This window comes from Lucilia sericata, unplaced genomic scaffold (genome assembly GCF_015586225.1).
Source record: "Lucilia sericata isolate MDLA Ls3-8-SP2 unplaced genomic scaffold, ASM1558622v1 Contig000824F_arrow, whole genome shotgun sequence".
NCBI lineage: Eukaryota > Metazoa > Arthropoda > Insecta > Diptera > Calliphoridae > Lucilia > Lucilia sericata.
Genome location: NW_023994816.1, coordinates 119,536 through 135,907, shown reverse-complemented (window position 1 = coordinate 135,907; position 16,372 = coordinate 119,536). Strand labels below are relative to the sequence as shown.

Genomic DNA, 16,372 nt, shown 5'->3' with positions numbered 1-16,372 from the left:
CGATATACATATTTAATAAAATTTAAAATAAAAATTTTAAAATTCTTTTAAAAATTTATAATTTTCTTGGGTTTTTTGAAAATTATTTTAATTTCTATTAATTAAAAAGGTCGAAGGAAATCATTCATTTAAAAAATTCTTTTATACATATTTAATATTTTTTTATAAAATATTATTTATTATTACCTTTAATTTTTTTATTTTATACTGAGAAATTTATTTTATGAAAATTTATCTTTTCATACAGAATTTTCTAATAATTATCATTTTACAGATAATTTTTTAATAATTTTAATTTTATTAAAAAACATAAAGTTTGAAACGTGTTATTCACCTGTAAAAAGTTGTTACTTGAGCGTATGAGTGTTTTGTTATTGAATAATAATCATACGTACATGATTCTATATTTCATTGCTTAATATTGAAGTTTTTCAACATTAATCAACAAAATTGTTACAATAACAAAAAAAAAAAAATATTTTATTTGTTGTAAAATAAGTAATAATCTGGCAAAGCCATTTATTATTGAATAAAATTGTGGACATTTAAGTCAAATTTTGAAGGGGGGGGCTTTGTGTAGGTGCTATGGTCAAATGAGACCCTATAATTATAAAATTCATGAGAGTCATCAAGGCTAGTATAGCACTTGGTTTTGCAGCTTTTTGTTGAGATACGAGTATATTAAACATAATTATGAATTTAAAAGCTCTATTCGTCGGGTTGGGGGCTAGGTGAAATAATGGACCGATGTTAACCATTTTTAATAAGCTTTGTCTTCGGTACCATAGAAGATCATGTGCCAAATTTCATTGAATTATCTTCAAAATTGCGACCTGTAGTTTGATTACAAGGTTTACAAGCCCTATTCAGGGGTTCAGTTGTATGGGGGCTAGGTGAAATAATGGACCGATGTTAACCATTTTCAATAGGCTTTGTCTCCGGTGCCATAGAAGATCATGTGCCAAATTTCATTGAATTATTATTAAAATTGCGACCTGTAGTTTGATTACAAGGTTTACAAGCCCTATTGGGGGGTTCAGTTGTATGGGGGCTAGGTGAAAATGATGGAACGATCTTAACCATTTTCAATAGACTTCGTCCCTGGGACAATAGAAGATCATGTACCAAATTTCATTGAATTATCTTCAAAATTGCGACCTGTAGTTTGACTACAAGGTTTACATGGACGACGGACAGACGGACGGACATAGCTAAATCGACTCAGAAAATGATTCTGAGCCGATTGGTATACTTTAACGTGCAAAAGGCACAAATCTAATATACCCTCCCACTGAAGTGGTGTAGGGTATAATAAAGTTTGAAACGTGTTATCCACCTGTAAAAAGTTGTTACTTGAGCGTATGAGTGTTTTGTAATTGATTAATAATCATACGTACATGATTCTATATTTCATTGCTTAATATTGAAGTTTTTCAACATTAAGTTTTTCAACATTAATTAAAATTAAATTGTTACAATAACAAAAACAAATTTATTTTATTTTATTTATTTATTTATTTATTTATTTAGATATTATTACAATTAAAATTATAATAAATCTTAAAGTTAAAGCACTAGCAACATAGGCTATCGGCTGAATTTATTTTATTTCTTGTAAAATAAGTAATAATCTGACACCTATGATTCTACCACCCATATATGAATATAAATCTAATCTCCTCCTTTGAACAATTTTTGCTAGGACCAATAGGTGAAAAGTTACACTCATTTGAATAAAATCCTGTATGACCAAAATGTCCAACTTTGACCCCCTCTAAGTCTGATAGCGTTAAAAATTTGTGTCTGGCTTATAAAATTGAACCCCTCTAAAAAATGTTATGGTGTGAGGTCTGAATTAAAACATAATTTTATCAATAACAAAGTAAATAACCATTACACAATCATAACTCCATTTAGAAATTAAATTACACCATCCTATTCCTTGAAGTTTAGTTCATATCAGACCTAGAACCTTTTCTTCTAATAACTACTCTATACTCTATATTAAGATTCTAATACGAATAAAAATGAGTTTCATAGCAATAAGTATTAATTCTTCAGTGAAATTTTATGATTATAATTCATAACCACCATATAAGGACTTTTTCTAAAATACAATTTAAAATTCGAAACTAGCATTCACAGGTTATTCCATTATAGAAGATATGTACTTCTGGCACAATTGTAGCATCTTTATTAAATTTTAAACTATTAAAAAAATTGCACTCTTATGACATAATTTGTTTACTATCATTTTAAATTATTTACTATTAATTTTATAAGTGTTTAAGCAAAATAAAAAACAACCAAAACATCAAAAACTAATTTAGGAATTTAGATACCATCAACATAAAATTATAAGAAACAGTTGTATAAATAATAAACTATAAAGACAATATTAAAGAACGTCCCCTTCCATGAAAAATTTGCATATAAAAGACTGAAGTTAAATGTATACAGCAGTTAAGTGTTAAACTCCAAGTTAGCAAACTTATAAAAAACTAAAATTATGAATCGTTTTGTAGCTCTTTTGTGCATGGTTGCAGCAGTATCTGCCACCGATTACTGCTCCAACTCTATATGTAATAATGGTGCTAGACATATTGCTTGTGGACACAGTGGAGTAAGTATTTCGAAAACCGTTTAATATAATTTGAATTTATATTAATAATTTTTGAATCATATAGCAATTTGCTCCCTCCTGCCCTGCCGATGCTGAAATGGTCACCATTGACGATAACTTGAAACAAGTTTTAGTTGATGCCCACAATGAGAAACGTAATTTCATTGCTGGTGGTGGTGATGCTAGACACAGTCCTGCCTGTCGTATGGCCACCATGGAATGGGATGATGAATTGGCTGCCATTGCTGCTCTTAATGTTAAACAATGTCAAATGAATCACGACAGATGCCGCAACACTGATGCCTTCAAATATGCTGGACAAAATCTTGCCTGGATGGGTTTCTTTGGTGATGTTGATCATGCTGAAAAATTGAAGGAATCTGTTGAAATGTGGTACTCTGAGGTTAAGGACAGTCAACAGGCTTATATTGATTCCTATCCTAATGGCTACTCGGGACCGTAAGTTTTATAATATTTTTTATTCTAGTTTATATGTTAAACTTCTTTCTTTTCATATTTAGTGCTATTGGTCACTTCACTGTCATGATGGCTGATCGTAACATTCGTGTGGGTTGTGCTGCTTCCATGTACACAGAGGGTGGTTTTAAGAATTACTTGGTTGCTTGTAACTATGCTACCACCAACATGATCAACTTCCCCATCTATGCTAGTTGCCAAAAGGCTGGTACCTCTTGCACCACTGGCACCAATCCTCAATATCCCAACTTGTGTTCCGTCTCTGAAGAATATGCTGTCAACAAATGGTTCTAAATGAAATTCTGCGATATTTTATCTTAATGAAACTAATAAAAATAATTGCAAATTAAAAATTATTTGTGTTTTCTGGGTTATGAATTTAATTTCAAGCTAAATTTCATACTGATCTTTAACTTCTAAAAAATGTACGGGAGAAATGGTTAAATAAAATACGTATAAGAAAAGACTTTAAAAAATATCTTTAATATCATCCTGTATGATGTTAATGAAGTATGTAAAGAAGATGGAAAACAGTCTGGAAACAATGTGATTGTGGACATCATAAGTTCCGAATCAGAGTCAGATTCGGACGACGATTTGAGTCCAGGTCCATCAACACTATATACACATTATTGTATCTTAATGTTGAAGTAAAGAAAAAACGACTTACCTATCATTACTAAGAAGTTCATATGTTCTTGAAAGTTGTTTATTGAGATCTTAGAAACATTTTTGTAGTTGATTGTTTTCTTAGATTTTAAACGGTTTGCTACTTATAGACCTGAATAAGGAAATTGAAAAAAAAAAATACTTTTTGCGATTCTGATCATGAAGATAATGTTTTTTGACTTCATATGTTCACAATTTTTGTTCTTTGTGATAAGAGCAACAACATTCCCTCAGAGAGTAAATCAAAATTCCGAACGGTTTGCAAGATATGAGTCTGAGAAAATGATAACTTTTTTCAAAACAGACACCGTGGCCCCAAATCTTTGGGGGCCTATAACTAAAAAAGGGCATGACTTTGGGCTAAACTGGAAGACACGGGTCTTCTTCTTTTTGGTCTTTTATCATATAGTGGTGTATGTATGTATGGTTATTCTTCCATGACTTAAAAAATTACACACAGTGTTATTAAGGTTACTAAATGCCGTATTAATATGAATTGCCTCACGATACTTACATTAATAAGTTATAGGGACCTTATATGAGCTGTTTGCTCAAAAGTGGTAATTTTTCACTAAACTTTAGTACAGATCATTGCTTACATATTTATGTAGCATAATCTATTGAGGAAAATTCCAACTCCTTTATATGTTTATCTGGCGCTGAAGCCAATTATTTTAAAGAACCTTTTTCCAGAGCAAAAAAAAACTTGGAAATCATACTTTACATAAATAAGAGAGAGATACCCACGTAAAAGTTAAGAATTAACTATAGCGTAGAACTCTTAAAGGACTGCAAACAGAACAGAATTTCGTACAAAAACTATCGATTAGAAAACTCATTCCATAACCGTCTTATAGAACGGATATCAAATATATAAAGCTATCACAGAACCTGTATCGAAGCAGAACAGTTTCGAATTGAATGTTCCCACCATAATTAGATCTTTACTCCAGAAAGATCCGAATTATCATACTGAGCCAAAGATTGTCGACTCATCGACAACTGTATCAATACACTATCGAATTCTTATAAGAGTTTGGAACAAAAATAATTGATCTCAAGGCAAAATTGGATCTGTTGTGCTATTAATATAATTTTTCCTTAAGGGCCCCTCAGACGATCACACTTTAAGTACGACAAGTCTAATGAAACAGTAAAATGAAATTCCATCCGTATGACAAAAAAGAGAATAAAAATCGTATGATTTATATTTTTTGTCTTTACACGATTGGTATAAAACAACAACAAAGTAATCTATTTCACTTTTTATGTTTGTGTTTACATAAAAATAGATCCCTGATCTAATGCGACTTGCTTGTTTTTTAAATCATTTCCAAAAATGAAGAGAGTCATACCACTGTCAAATTTTCCATCCGTATTTTCTCTCAATGTGTGATGATTTCATTACATATTGCGTTTAGACGATCCCATCCGTTCTCTTCTACACAAAATTTTGACAGATTATATTACTTGTGGGCTCGTGTGAAGGGGGCTTTAGTAGTTTTAATTTAGTTTATAAATTAAAAAAAAAAACACATCGTATTTAAATTGCAGTAATTTTTATTAATTACGTTAGAATCAGAAATCATAAAACATCATTTAGAACCATTTGTTGACAGCATATTCTTCAGAGGCGGAACACAAGTTGGGATATTGGGGATTGGTGCCAGTGGTGCAAGATGTACCAGCCTGCTGGCAACTAGCATAGATGGGGAAGTTGATCATGTTGGTGGTGGCATAGTTGCAAGCAACCAAGTAATTCTTAAAACCACCCTCTGTGTACATGGAAGCAGCACAACCCACACGAATGTTACGATCAGCCATCATAACAGTGAAGTGACCAATAGCACTAAATATGAAAAGAAAGAAATTTAACATATAAACTAGAATAAAACAAAAATATTATAAAACTTACGGTCCCGAGTAGCCATTAGGATAGGAATCAATATAAGCCTGTTGACTGTCCTTAACTTCAGAGTACCACATTTCAACGGATTCCTTCAATTTTTCAGCATGATCAACATCACCAAAGAAACCCATCCAGGCAAGATTTTGTCCAGCATATTTGAAGGCATCAGTGTTGCGGCATCTGTCGTGATTCATTTGACATTGTTTAACATTAAGAGCAGCAATGGCAGCCAATTCATCATCCCATTCCATGGTGGCCATACGACAGGCAGGACTGTGCCTGGCATCACCACCACCAGCAATAAAGTTACGTTTCTCATTGTGGGCATCAACTAAAACTTGTTTCAAGTTATCGTCAATGGTAACCATTTCAGCATCGGCAGGGCAGGAGGGAGCAAATTGCTAAAGGAATCAAAGAATTTGTGAATTGTTAATATAAATTAGAATTTTTTAAAAAATGTTTTTGTACTACTTACTCCACTGTGTCCACAAGCAATATGTCTAGCACCATTATTACATATAGAGTTGGAGCAGTAATCGGTGGCAGATACTGCTGCTACCATGCACAAAAGAGCTACAAAACGATTCATAATTTTAGTTTTTTATAAGTTTGCTAACTTGGAGTTTAACACTTAACTGCTGTATACATTTAACTTCAGTCTTTTATATGCGAATTTTTCATGGAAGAGAACATTCTTTAATATTGTCTTTATAGTTTATTATTTATACAACTGTTTCTTATAATTTTATGTTGATGATATCTAAATTATAAAATTAGTTTTTGACGTTTTGGTTGTTTTTTATTTGTGCAAATATTTTGCTTAAACATTTATAAAAAAATAGTTACTAATGTAGAATTATAGTAAACAAATTATGTTGTTAAGAGTGCAATTGCTTTTTTTTTTATTGTATCTATGATGAAACGGCTACAACTGTAGCAATTGTATTATTACTTGGTGGATGGTCATTGAAAGGATTTGATTACATTAATTATAAGTTCTTATTTAATATATATGCATTTATATTCAATGAATGCCAGTCTATTTTAGAAAAAGTCCTTATTTGACAGTTGAGAGTTGTAATAAACTGATCCTCATAAAATTTAGTTGAGAATATTAGTATTGCTATGAAACTGATTTGTTGTCCTATCTTAATAGTAGTAACATTGCGAATATTATGAGCTTTAGCGTAGTTTTTAGAGATAGTCGATCTATTTGGGACTGGGTTAGATATGAAACAGATTGCAAGGATTAGAATGGAATAATTTAATTTCAAAAAGAAGGAATGTTTGAGTATTAGTTATTTATTTTGTTATTAACTAGAATACCCCGGGTGCTTCGCCAAAAGGTACCATTTGAAGAATGCAAAAGTACCAAATATTACAGATTATTATTCAGTCAGGACTACGTATGTTCAAATTTATGTTTCTAGGTAGAGTATTTTAGAAAATTCAAAAAGTACCATTAAAAAGATAAAAAGTCCTAAAAAGTTCTCTGTTTAAGACTCATGTTCAAAAAGGACGGAGTATGTTTAATAATCATGTGTTTTGGGCTTAATACATAGAACATACAAAGAGTATCATTTGAAGAAAAAAAAGTACCAAAAGTAGAATAAATTCTACCATTGTGGAAAGTACTAATAAAAAGAGTACCATTTTCTCCTTTTTTGTCTAGGAATGGGCTTTTTCGAGAATTTTTAGAAAAAATATTCCATGTTTAAAACTATATATCACAGATAAAACACAAACGATTCAAATCTGCATTCATTTGTTCCAGAAAAATTGTGCTTTCAAAAAGTATCAAACAATTTGCTCGAATTTGGTCCTATATAGGCCGTATTACCCGAATTCCAAAATAATTCGTCAATAGCTTATTTTGTATGAGTAAATTAATTATTTTTTCAAATTTTATAAAAATTGGCTCAATTAGTTTGAATAAATAAAATTTCCCATTTTACCCTTTTTGGTACTTTTTTTCCAGTGAAATGGCAAATATTTTGTTTCAATAAATATTCTAGAGTTAGTATGTAATTTAATAGGTATACGTCAATTAGTCGAAAAAGTTTTCTTAATGAGCTGAAAAAAGTACCAAAAATTAAGTTTTCTCCCTTTTACACCCAAAAAGGACTGAATTTAAAAAAAGTACGAACATTTGTCTCATAATTTTGAAAGATATATTCAAAATATTTACAGTAGTTTTATTAAGTTTATTAAAAGTTATAAAGGGCCAAAAAAAGGTACCAAAAATTTCCCGTTTTATCCTTTTTGGTACTTTTTTCCCAGTGAAATAGCAAATATTTTGTTTCAATAAATATTCTAGAGTTAGTATGTAATTTAATAGGTATACGTCAATTAGTCGAAAAAGTTTTATTAATGTGCTGAAAAAAGTACCAAAAATTAAGTTTTCTACCTTTTACACCCAAAAAGGACTGAATTTTAAAAAAGTACGTGTGTCTCATAATTTTGCAAGATATGTATATCCAAAATATTTACAAAAACTTTTTATTAAGTTTATTAGTTAAAAAGTTATAAAGAGCCAAAAAAGGTACCAAAATCACCTTTGTTACACATTTTCACGCCTTAAAAGTACGAATTTAAAAAAATTACCAGACACCCATGTGCTTATTTTAAGAGCAGATACAGTTGCATATAAAATTTTTCTTATATCACTAATATTGTCTAAGATAATTAAGAAAACCTGTTTTACAAATTTCCAAAAATCCCTCCTTAGTGGATCTACATTACCAAAAACACATTTACTGTCGAAATTTCATGATGAAATCGTGTTTTAAATCTGATCTCACAAAGGGACTATAGGTCAATAGGAGACCTGTCCTAATACTATTTTGTCAGATTATCACTAACTTTACAGTACTTAAAACTAACAAGTACCAAATTTGAATAGTTACATACATACTAGTTACAAAAACAAAGTAAATTTGTTTTTGTTATAGTATCAATTTTGTTGATTTTACAAATATGTATGTATGTAATATATATGTAAATAACTTCATCATTAAGCAACGAAATGTAGAATCATGTACGTATGATTATTATACAATTGTAAAACACTCATACGCTCAAGTAACAACTTTTTAGAGGTAAATAACACAAGCTAACAAATTTTTAACCCAGAGACTAAAGTATGTATATTTTTTTCAACGGTTTGGATAACGTTGTTCTATAAGAATAAAAAATTAGTTTTAAAATTTGTTTATAAAAAAGTCCGAAAAATATATGGAACATTTTGTACAAAGAGAGATATATTTGAGTAAAATTTTAAAATCATGTTAAAAAAAGTTAAGGTCTAAAACTAATACATTTTTATTTAAACTTTATGGAAATTTTAAATATAAATTATTTTTTTTTAATAAATATGAGTGTAAATAAGTTTATATAAATTAAAATTAAATTTATTTTTCTTCCTGCAAATTGTTGCTAAGTAAAACATAATGAATTTTCGCTGCATTTTAAATCGAAAAATATTTACATTTGACTTCAAACAACTTTAAAATTAAAAATGTTTTAAAATAGTAAACAAATAACTAAACTACATAAATATGTTTAATAATAAACATAAAAATTTTCTTTATTTGTTTAGAAATGCGTTAATGCAAAATATTTGCATTAGAAAATAAAAACTAAAATAATTAAAAATATATTTAAAAATTATTAAAAAGTAAAAAAGAAAAAATATTAGAAAAACACCTGTTCAAACTTTAAACTTAAAACTTCACTAAACATAACTTTAGCATAATAAATAAATTTGGTATATAAGCAGCAGCATTCAACTGAATAATTCATCAGTTGGTTGTTGAACTTAAAACTACAAAATTAATTTGAAATCTTATAAAAATGAAACGTTTTGTAGCTCTATTGTGTTTAGTGGCAACAGTATCAGCCACCGATTACTGTTCCAACTCTCTCTGCAATTATGGTAGACATATAGCTTGTGGTCACAATGGAGTAAGTATTACAAGAATTCTTTAATATCATTAGAATTTATTTTAACGATTTCAAAAATTCCTCCAGCAATTTGCTCCCAACTGCCCTTCCGATGCTGAAATGGTAAACATTGACGATAACTTGAAACAAGTTTTAGTTAATGCCCACAATGAGAAACGTAATTTCATTGCTGGTGGTGGTGATGCCAGACACAGTCCTGCCTGTCGTATGGCCACCATGGAATGGGATGATGAATTGGCTGCCATTGCTGCTCTTAATGTTAAACAATGTCAAATGAATCATGATAGTTGCCGCAACACTGATGCCTTCAAATATGCTGGACAAAATCTTGCCTGGATGGGTTTCTTTGGTGATGTTGATCATGCTGAGAAATTGAAGGAATCTGTTGAAATGTGGTACTCTGAGGTTAAGGACAGTCAACAGGCTTACATCGATTCCTATCCTAATGGCTACTCGGGACCGTAAGTTTTATAATATCATTTTATTCTAGTTTATATTTAAATTTTCTTTTTTTTCGTATTTAGTGCTATTGGTCACTTCACTGTTATGATGGCTGATCGTAACATTCGTGTGGGTTGTGCTGCTTCCATGTACACAGAGGGTGGTTTTAAGAATTACTTGGTTGCTTGCAACTATGCCACCACCAACATGATCAACTTCCCCATCTATGCTAGTTGCCAACAGGCTGGTACCTCTTGCACCACTGGCACCAATCCCCAATATCCCAACTTGTGTTCCGCCTCAGAAGAATATGCTGTCAACAAATGGTTCTAAATGATGTTTAATTTTTGATTCTATGATATTAATAAAAACTATTGCAATTTAAAAACAATGTGTTTTTTTAATTACTTAATTCTAATTTTGTGTGGAGTTCTTACAACTTTTTGTTCGAAATTGTTCTGCTAAGGTGCCGGTTCTATGGTGGTTTTATATATTTTACAATCCTTCTATAAAACGATATATAAATTAGTATTTGTTTTTAGAAATATTACGAACATTTCGCTCCTTAAGTGATATTAGGCCTCATAGAGAATCTTCCACCGATAACATTCAAAGATCGGTTTAATGTTGAAAGGGTCGTATAAAATATAAATTCGATAATAAATAGCTCCCACATCAACTGTAATTAGTCGCTATTTGGGTCTGAGTTGGAGAACAACTCTCTTGTGTTTCATTTCTTGACTAACTATCGACGGAGTTGCTTCACACTCGCACTTGTGTGATGCATTACTTTGCAGCTATACAACCCCCGGAGGAATATTGCCTTGATGAAGGACACCATATTGGTGTTAATGCAATCCTGGGGAAAAGAGGTACTACCAGTCTCTCTAGTCTGCCGAAGCTATAAACAGCTGGTGATCAAAAGAATCCTCAGGCTTTCCATGGAATGATTTGGGATCGAACCAAAGAACCACATAATCTGGAACCACAGGAACCGGTAACACGCAGTGCATAGTTTTGGGCTTTGTCTTGTCCCAGTTATTGGAGATGTTAATTCGCTGGAAGAGAATGTCGATAAAATACTGACGGAACTAACCCGCCCTTACGTACTTGGAGTGAGTGTGTCGGATTACATACTTGGAGGGAGTGTGATACCATAGAATTTTTCTTCCTTGTTCAGGTATGTTCAGGATTTACACTATTCTTACCACAGTGTGTTCGCAGTGAGTAAGAACAAGTCCTGGACATATTTGATGAATTCGTGTTTTGGTCTACCGAATACGTTTCTAGGTGCTGTTGCCGACTCAACAGAGACCATCCCATTTGCGTGGTTGTAAACGGAAGTGATGGTTTTGCATCTCGGAAGTTGAGCAACAGGGCATCAATGGACAAAGATTAGACACTTCGAGTACTTGAGGAAAGTTTTCCTACAAGGACCGGAAGAACCATGTACGTGTAAGAAACAGAAAGGGAAGGTAGTGAGTCGTCTTGTCAGCTCACCCAGAGGAGGTGAAAAAGTTCATGTAAAGTACTTCGACATCTTTGTGCTGTCGTTTTACCACGATGTCAGGTTATGTTTTGACTGGTGAAAACCATAGAATTGTCAAACCATTTATATCCTGGTGGATAACATTTAATACTCGAAAAGTGTTTAGCTTGGTGGACCCCTTTAAAACTCTTCAACATTATTGGTGGAGTACAATCTCAAAACTCAATATTTACTTAGTGTTTGAAGGTTCCCAGCTTCTTATATGAAAATATAGGTTAACTTGGGGGATTACCTTTAAATCAACTTGGGATATCCTGGCGGTGGGCTTATATAAGTTCTGCCATTTAATTAAAAAATTAATAAACACTGTAATTATGTGGAGAAATGTATTAAGCTTTAGCATATACTGAATATTTCAATATTGTTTTGAATGTTCATATAATTATTGTTCTCTTTTTCTTTTCAGATTTCCATTATATCGACGATCTCCAGTTAAATGTATAAACAAGTATCTAAAGGTAAGTGTTTTATGGTCTATTTAATTATTATATATTTTGCTTAAATCAAAGAGAGTTCTTTGAATTGTTTTCTGATGATAATATATGTTTAGAACCATTTGCGATAGCATATTCTTTAAAAGCTAAGCATTAGCATGAAATTTAGTTTAGAAATCAAATTGAAAACAAAGAAAAACACAAGTATTTCTTAAAATCCAGTTGATTTTATTAGTTTTATTAAGACAAAATATCGCAGAATATCATTTAGAACCATTTGTTGACAGCATATTCTTCAGAGGCGGAACATAAGTTGGGATATTGGGGATTGGTGCCAGTGGTGCAAGAGGTACCAGACTGTTGGCAACTAGCGTAGATAGGGAAGTTAATCATGTTGGTGGTGGCATAGTTGCAAGCAACCAAGTAATTCTTAAAACCACCCTCGGTGTACATGGAAGCAGCACAACCCACACGAATGTTACGATCAGCCATCATGACAGTGAAGTGACCAATAGCACTAGATTAGGATAAGATGTATGATTTAGTTAAAATAAATACTATTTTGGAGTTAATTTAAAACTTACGGTCCCGAGTAGCCATTAGGATAAGAATCAATATAAGCCTGTTGACTGTCCTTAACCTCAGAGTACCACATTTCAACAGATTCTCTCAATTTTTCTGCATGATCAACATCACCAAAGAAACCCATCCAGGCAAGATTTTGTCCAGCATATTTGAAGGCATCAGTGTTGCGGCATCTGTCGTGATTCATTTGACATTGTTTAACATTAAGAGCAGCTATGGCAGCCAATTCATCATCCCATTCCATGGTGGCCATACGACAGGCAGGACTGTGTCTGGCATCACCACCACCAGCAATGAAATTACGTTTCTCATTGTGGGCATCAACTAAAACTTGTTTCAAGTTATCGTCAATGTTAACCATTTCAGCATCGGCTGGGCAAGAGGGAGCAAATTGCTAAAGGAATTAAAGAATTGGAAAATTGTTAATATAAGTATATTTTTTAAAATTTCTTGTACTACTTACTCCGCTGTGACCACAAGCAATATGTCTAGCACCATTATTGCAGATAGAGTTGGAGCAGTAGCAGATACTGCTGCTACCATGCACAAAAGGGCTACAAAACGATTCATTTTCAGGAGATTTAAAAAGTAAATTCTAATTTGGAGTTCAAAAACCAACTGTTAAATAATTCTCCTAACTGCAGTTTCTTATATACCAAATTTTTTTGGAGGAATTGTCTAGTTTCTTATTTGAACAAGTGTTTTTATTTCTTTAATATGACGTTATAAGTTTTTGTTAATTTATATTTCTTAAACTTTTTTTTTTTAATTTTGAATTTAATGCAAATATTTTGCATTAACGCATTTTTAAAAAAATATTTGTTTTTGAATGTAAATAAACATGTTTTTGTTATTTAATAGTTATGTTTTTGAAACTTTTTCAATATGTGGAAATATACAAAGCGAAAATTTATCAAATATTTTCTTAAAAAGAAAATTTATCAAAAATGTTATATGAAGAAAGATAATAAATTTTATCAAAAATTCTCGATTAAAAAAAATTATTGAAAATTTTTTTATAAAAAGAATATTTAGTGAAAATTTTTGGAAAATTTATAAAAAATTGCATTTTATAAGTTTTAAAAGCTTTCTGTAATCTCAATTACATTGAATTTGATTTTTGTGCGTTAAAGTAATTTTTTAAAGTGGACCTTATATGGAAAATATGACTAATTATTGGACGATTCGGAAACATTTTCTCAGATTGTTTTGAATATATAAAACATAGTTATTCGTGTCAAATTGTTTCCCGTTATCATTATTAAGTAATGCTATATTTACGATTATGTGATTTTCGGAAGTGGACTTTAAATGAGAAATATGGTAAAATATAGACCGTTCGTGAAAATATTTCGCATGATAATTTGCATATAAACAGAACATAATCGTGTCGAATTGTATCCTGTTATCGTTATTAAATAATGAGTTATTTGGTATTAAGTAATTTTCGGAATGGAGCTTTATATGGGATCTTTAAGTAATTATAAGCAGATCTTGAAATGATTTGTATGTAAACAAAGCTGAAACGTTTAGAAATATTCTTCCGATATGGTTGTTTGTTAATTGTTTATAGATTTTCGGAAATGTAAAATATATGGGAATTATGGACCGATTCGCAAAACATATTCGAGTAAGATTTTTTCCCGATATCATGAAATATTTGTATATGTATAAAACATATTCATGTTGAATTTTGTTCTGATATGATTATTAATTAATGTATTATGTTTGTTTAATCTATTTCGGAAGTGGACCTTATATGGGAGCTATGGTCATTTATGAACCGATCCAAGTTTCGATTGATGTAAAATTTATATATGCAACATTTTGTGGTAATACCGATATTCCAGAGAAACCTATTTACAATAACCTCATTTTCCGAAATATGTAAATTTGTATAAAATTTTGAACCGATTGTAAACATTTTCAGCCGAGTTAATCCCTCGATGAAAAAAAAAAATACATTTAAGAAAAAATTTGTTGAATTAGTTTCTGAAAAAAAAACCAATCAAGAATCAGAAAAAATCATAATATGTTCATGGTTCGTTTCGGAGTTTTGCTTATATCTCCGTTATTTATGAACTGGTTTTGCTGAAACTTTTCGAAAGCATGTCTGAACATATCTAAGGCCTTCAGAAAATTGATTTCAACAGACACACACATGGACAGAAAGGCAGACAGGCATACATAGCTTAATCGTCTTCGATATCTATAAGGATATATAGAATTACGATTGGTCCCATCCCTTTGAGAAAATAATTGCATTGTATCGTTTAAAAATTCAGTATAGTTTGTTCCGCAATAGACCCATAATAGAACTAGGCTTTCTTAAGCAAATATTCATATTCAGCAACGGTCACCTTACGAGATTCACTTTATTTAGGACAAACGTTTTAAGGGTGGTACAATCTTATTTCTTCAATTAAAACGTGCTTTACCGAGGTAAATATGTATTTTGCTGAAAGACGAACTTTTATGATTTTGGTTGAAATACTAATACGAAAAAGATAGACAAGAATTCAATTTTCAAAATTTTTTATTTAACACAAATCAAAGAAATAAGCACTTCATTTAGAACCATTTGTTGACAGCATATTCTTCAGAGGCGGAACACAAGTTGGGATATTGGGGATTGGTGCCAGTGGTGCAAGAGGTACCAGCCTGTTGGCAACTAGCATAGATGGGGAAGTTGATCATGTTGGTGGTGGCATAGTTGCAAGCAACCAAGTAATTCTTAAAACCACCCTCAGTGTACATGGAAGCAGCACAACCCACACGAATGTTACGATCAGCCATCATGACAGTGAAATGACCAATAGCACTAAACGGAAAAGAAAAATTATGTGAAAAAGAAAAAGAGTGAAATTATATTTTAATACTTACGGTCCTGAATAACCATTAGGATAAGAATCAATATAAGCCTGTTGACTGTCCTTAACCTCAGAGTACCACATTTCAACGGATTCCTTCAATTTTTCAGCATGATCAACATCACCAAAGAAACCCATCCAGGCAAGATTTTGTCCAGCATATTTGAAGGCATCAGTGTTGCGGCATCTATCATGATTCATTTGACATTGTTTAACATTAAGAGCAGCAATGGCAGCCAATTCATCATCCCATTCCATGGTGGCCATACGACAGGCAGGACTGTGTCTGGCATCACCACCACCAGCAATGAAATTACGTTTCTCATTGTGGGCATCAACTAAAACTTGTTTCAAGTTATCGTCAATGTTAACCATTTCAGCATCGGAAGGGCAGGAGGGAGCAAATTGCTATGGGAATTAAAAAATTAGAAATTTATTAATATATATTTTTTTTAAATTTCTTCTAATACTTACTCCACTATGTCCACAAGCAATATGTCTAGCACCATTATTGCAGATAGAGTTGGAGCAGTAATCAGTGGCAGATACTGCTGCAACCATGCATAAAACGGCTACAAAACGATTCATTTTTGAGAAGATTTAGTATATGTTTTCTAACTAGGAGTTTAAAAAACCAACTGTTAAATTATTCGCCTAATTGCTGTTTCTTATATACCAAAATTTTTTGGGGGATTGTCTAGTTTATTATTTAAACAAGTGTTTTTTTATTATAGTAATATGACGTTTTTAGTTTTTGTTATTTTTATTAATTTTTTTAAATTTAATTTTAGATTTTTAGATTTAATGCAAATATTTTGCATTAACGCATTTCTTAAAAGATATATTTATTTA

At 31.3% G+C, this 16,372-nt stretch overlaps 4 protein-coding genes and 1 pseudogene across 4 annotated transcripts; 2 read left to right on the top strand and 3 right to left on the bottom strand.

Moving 5' to 3' along the window:
• The first annotated feature begins 2,509 nt into the window (after nt 1-2,509).
• On the top strand, nt 2,510-3,453 carry LOC119608359 (antigen 5 like allergen Cul n 1-like). Its single transcript, XM_037962754.1, has 3 exons — nt 2,510-2,623; nt 2,688-3,082; nt 3,145-3,453. Exons 1-3 carry the CDS (start codon nt 2,510-2,512, stop codon nt 3,392-3,394), a joined length of 759 nt encoding a protein of 252 aa, XP_037818682.1. The 3' UTR covers nt 3,395-3,453.
• A 1,858-nt stretch (nt 3,454-5,311) lies between these two features.
• Nucleotides 5,312-6,267, bottom strand: LOC119608358 (antigen 5 like allergen Cul n 1-like). Its single transcript, XM_037962752.1, has 3 exons — nt 6,154-6,267; nt 5,685-6,079; nt 5,312-5,618 (listed from the first exon to the last, which is right to left on the bottom strand). Exons 1-3 carry the CDS (start codon nt 6,265-6,267, stop codon nt 5,369-5,371), a joined length of 759 nt encoding a protein of 252 aa, XP_037818680.1. The 3' UTR covers nt 5,312-5,368.
• Nucleotides 6,268-9,472: 3,205 nt separating this feature from the next.
• Nucleotides 9,473-10,470, top strand: LOC119608363 (antigen 5 like allergen Cul n 1-like). The gene is made up of 3 exons (XM_037962758.1): nt 9,473-9,641; nt 9,708-10,102; nt 10,166-10,470. Exons 1-3 carry the CDS (start codon nt 9,531-9,533, stop codon nt 10,413-10,415), a joined length of 756 nt encoding a protein of 251 aa, XP_037818686.1. The 5' UTR covers nt 9,473-9,530; the 3' UTR covers nt 10,416-10,470.
• Nucleotides 10,471-12,270: 1,800 nt separating this feature from the next.
• Nucleotides 12,271-13,220, bottom strand: LOC119608365 (annotated as a pseudogene).
• Nucleotides 13,221-15,168: 1,948 nt separating this feature from the next.
• On the bottom strand, nt 15,169-16,171 carry LOC119608360 (antigen 5 like allergen Cul n 1-like). The gene is made up of 3 exons (XM_037962755.1): nt 15,995-16,171; nt 15,534-15,928; nt 15,169-15,471 (listed from the first exon to the last, which is right to left on the bottom strand). Exons 1-3 carry the CDS (start codon nt 16,106-16,108, stop codon nt 15,222-15,224), a joined length of 759 nt encoding a protein of 252 aa, XP_037818683.1. The 5' UTR covers nt 16,109-16,171; the 3' UTR covers nt 15,169-15,221.
• Between the last annotated feature and the right edge of the window lie 201 nt (nt 16,172-16,372).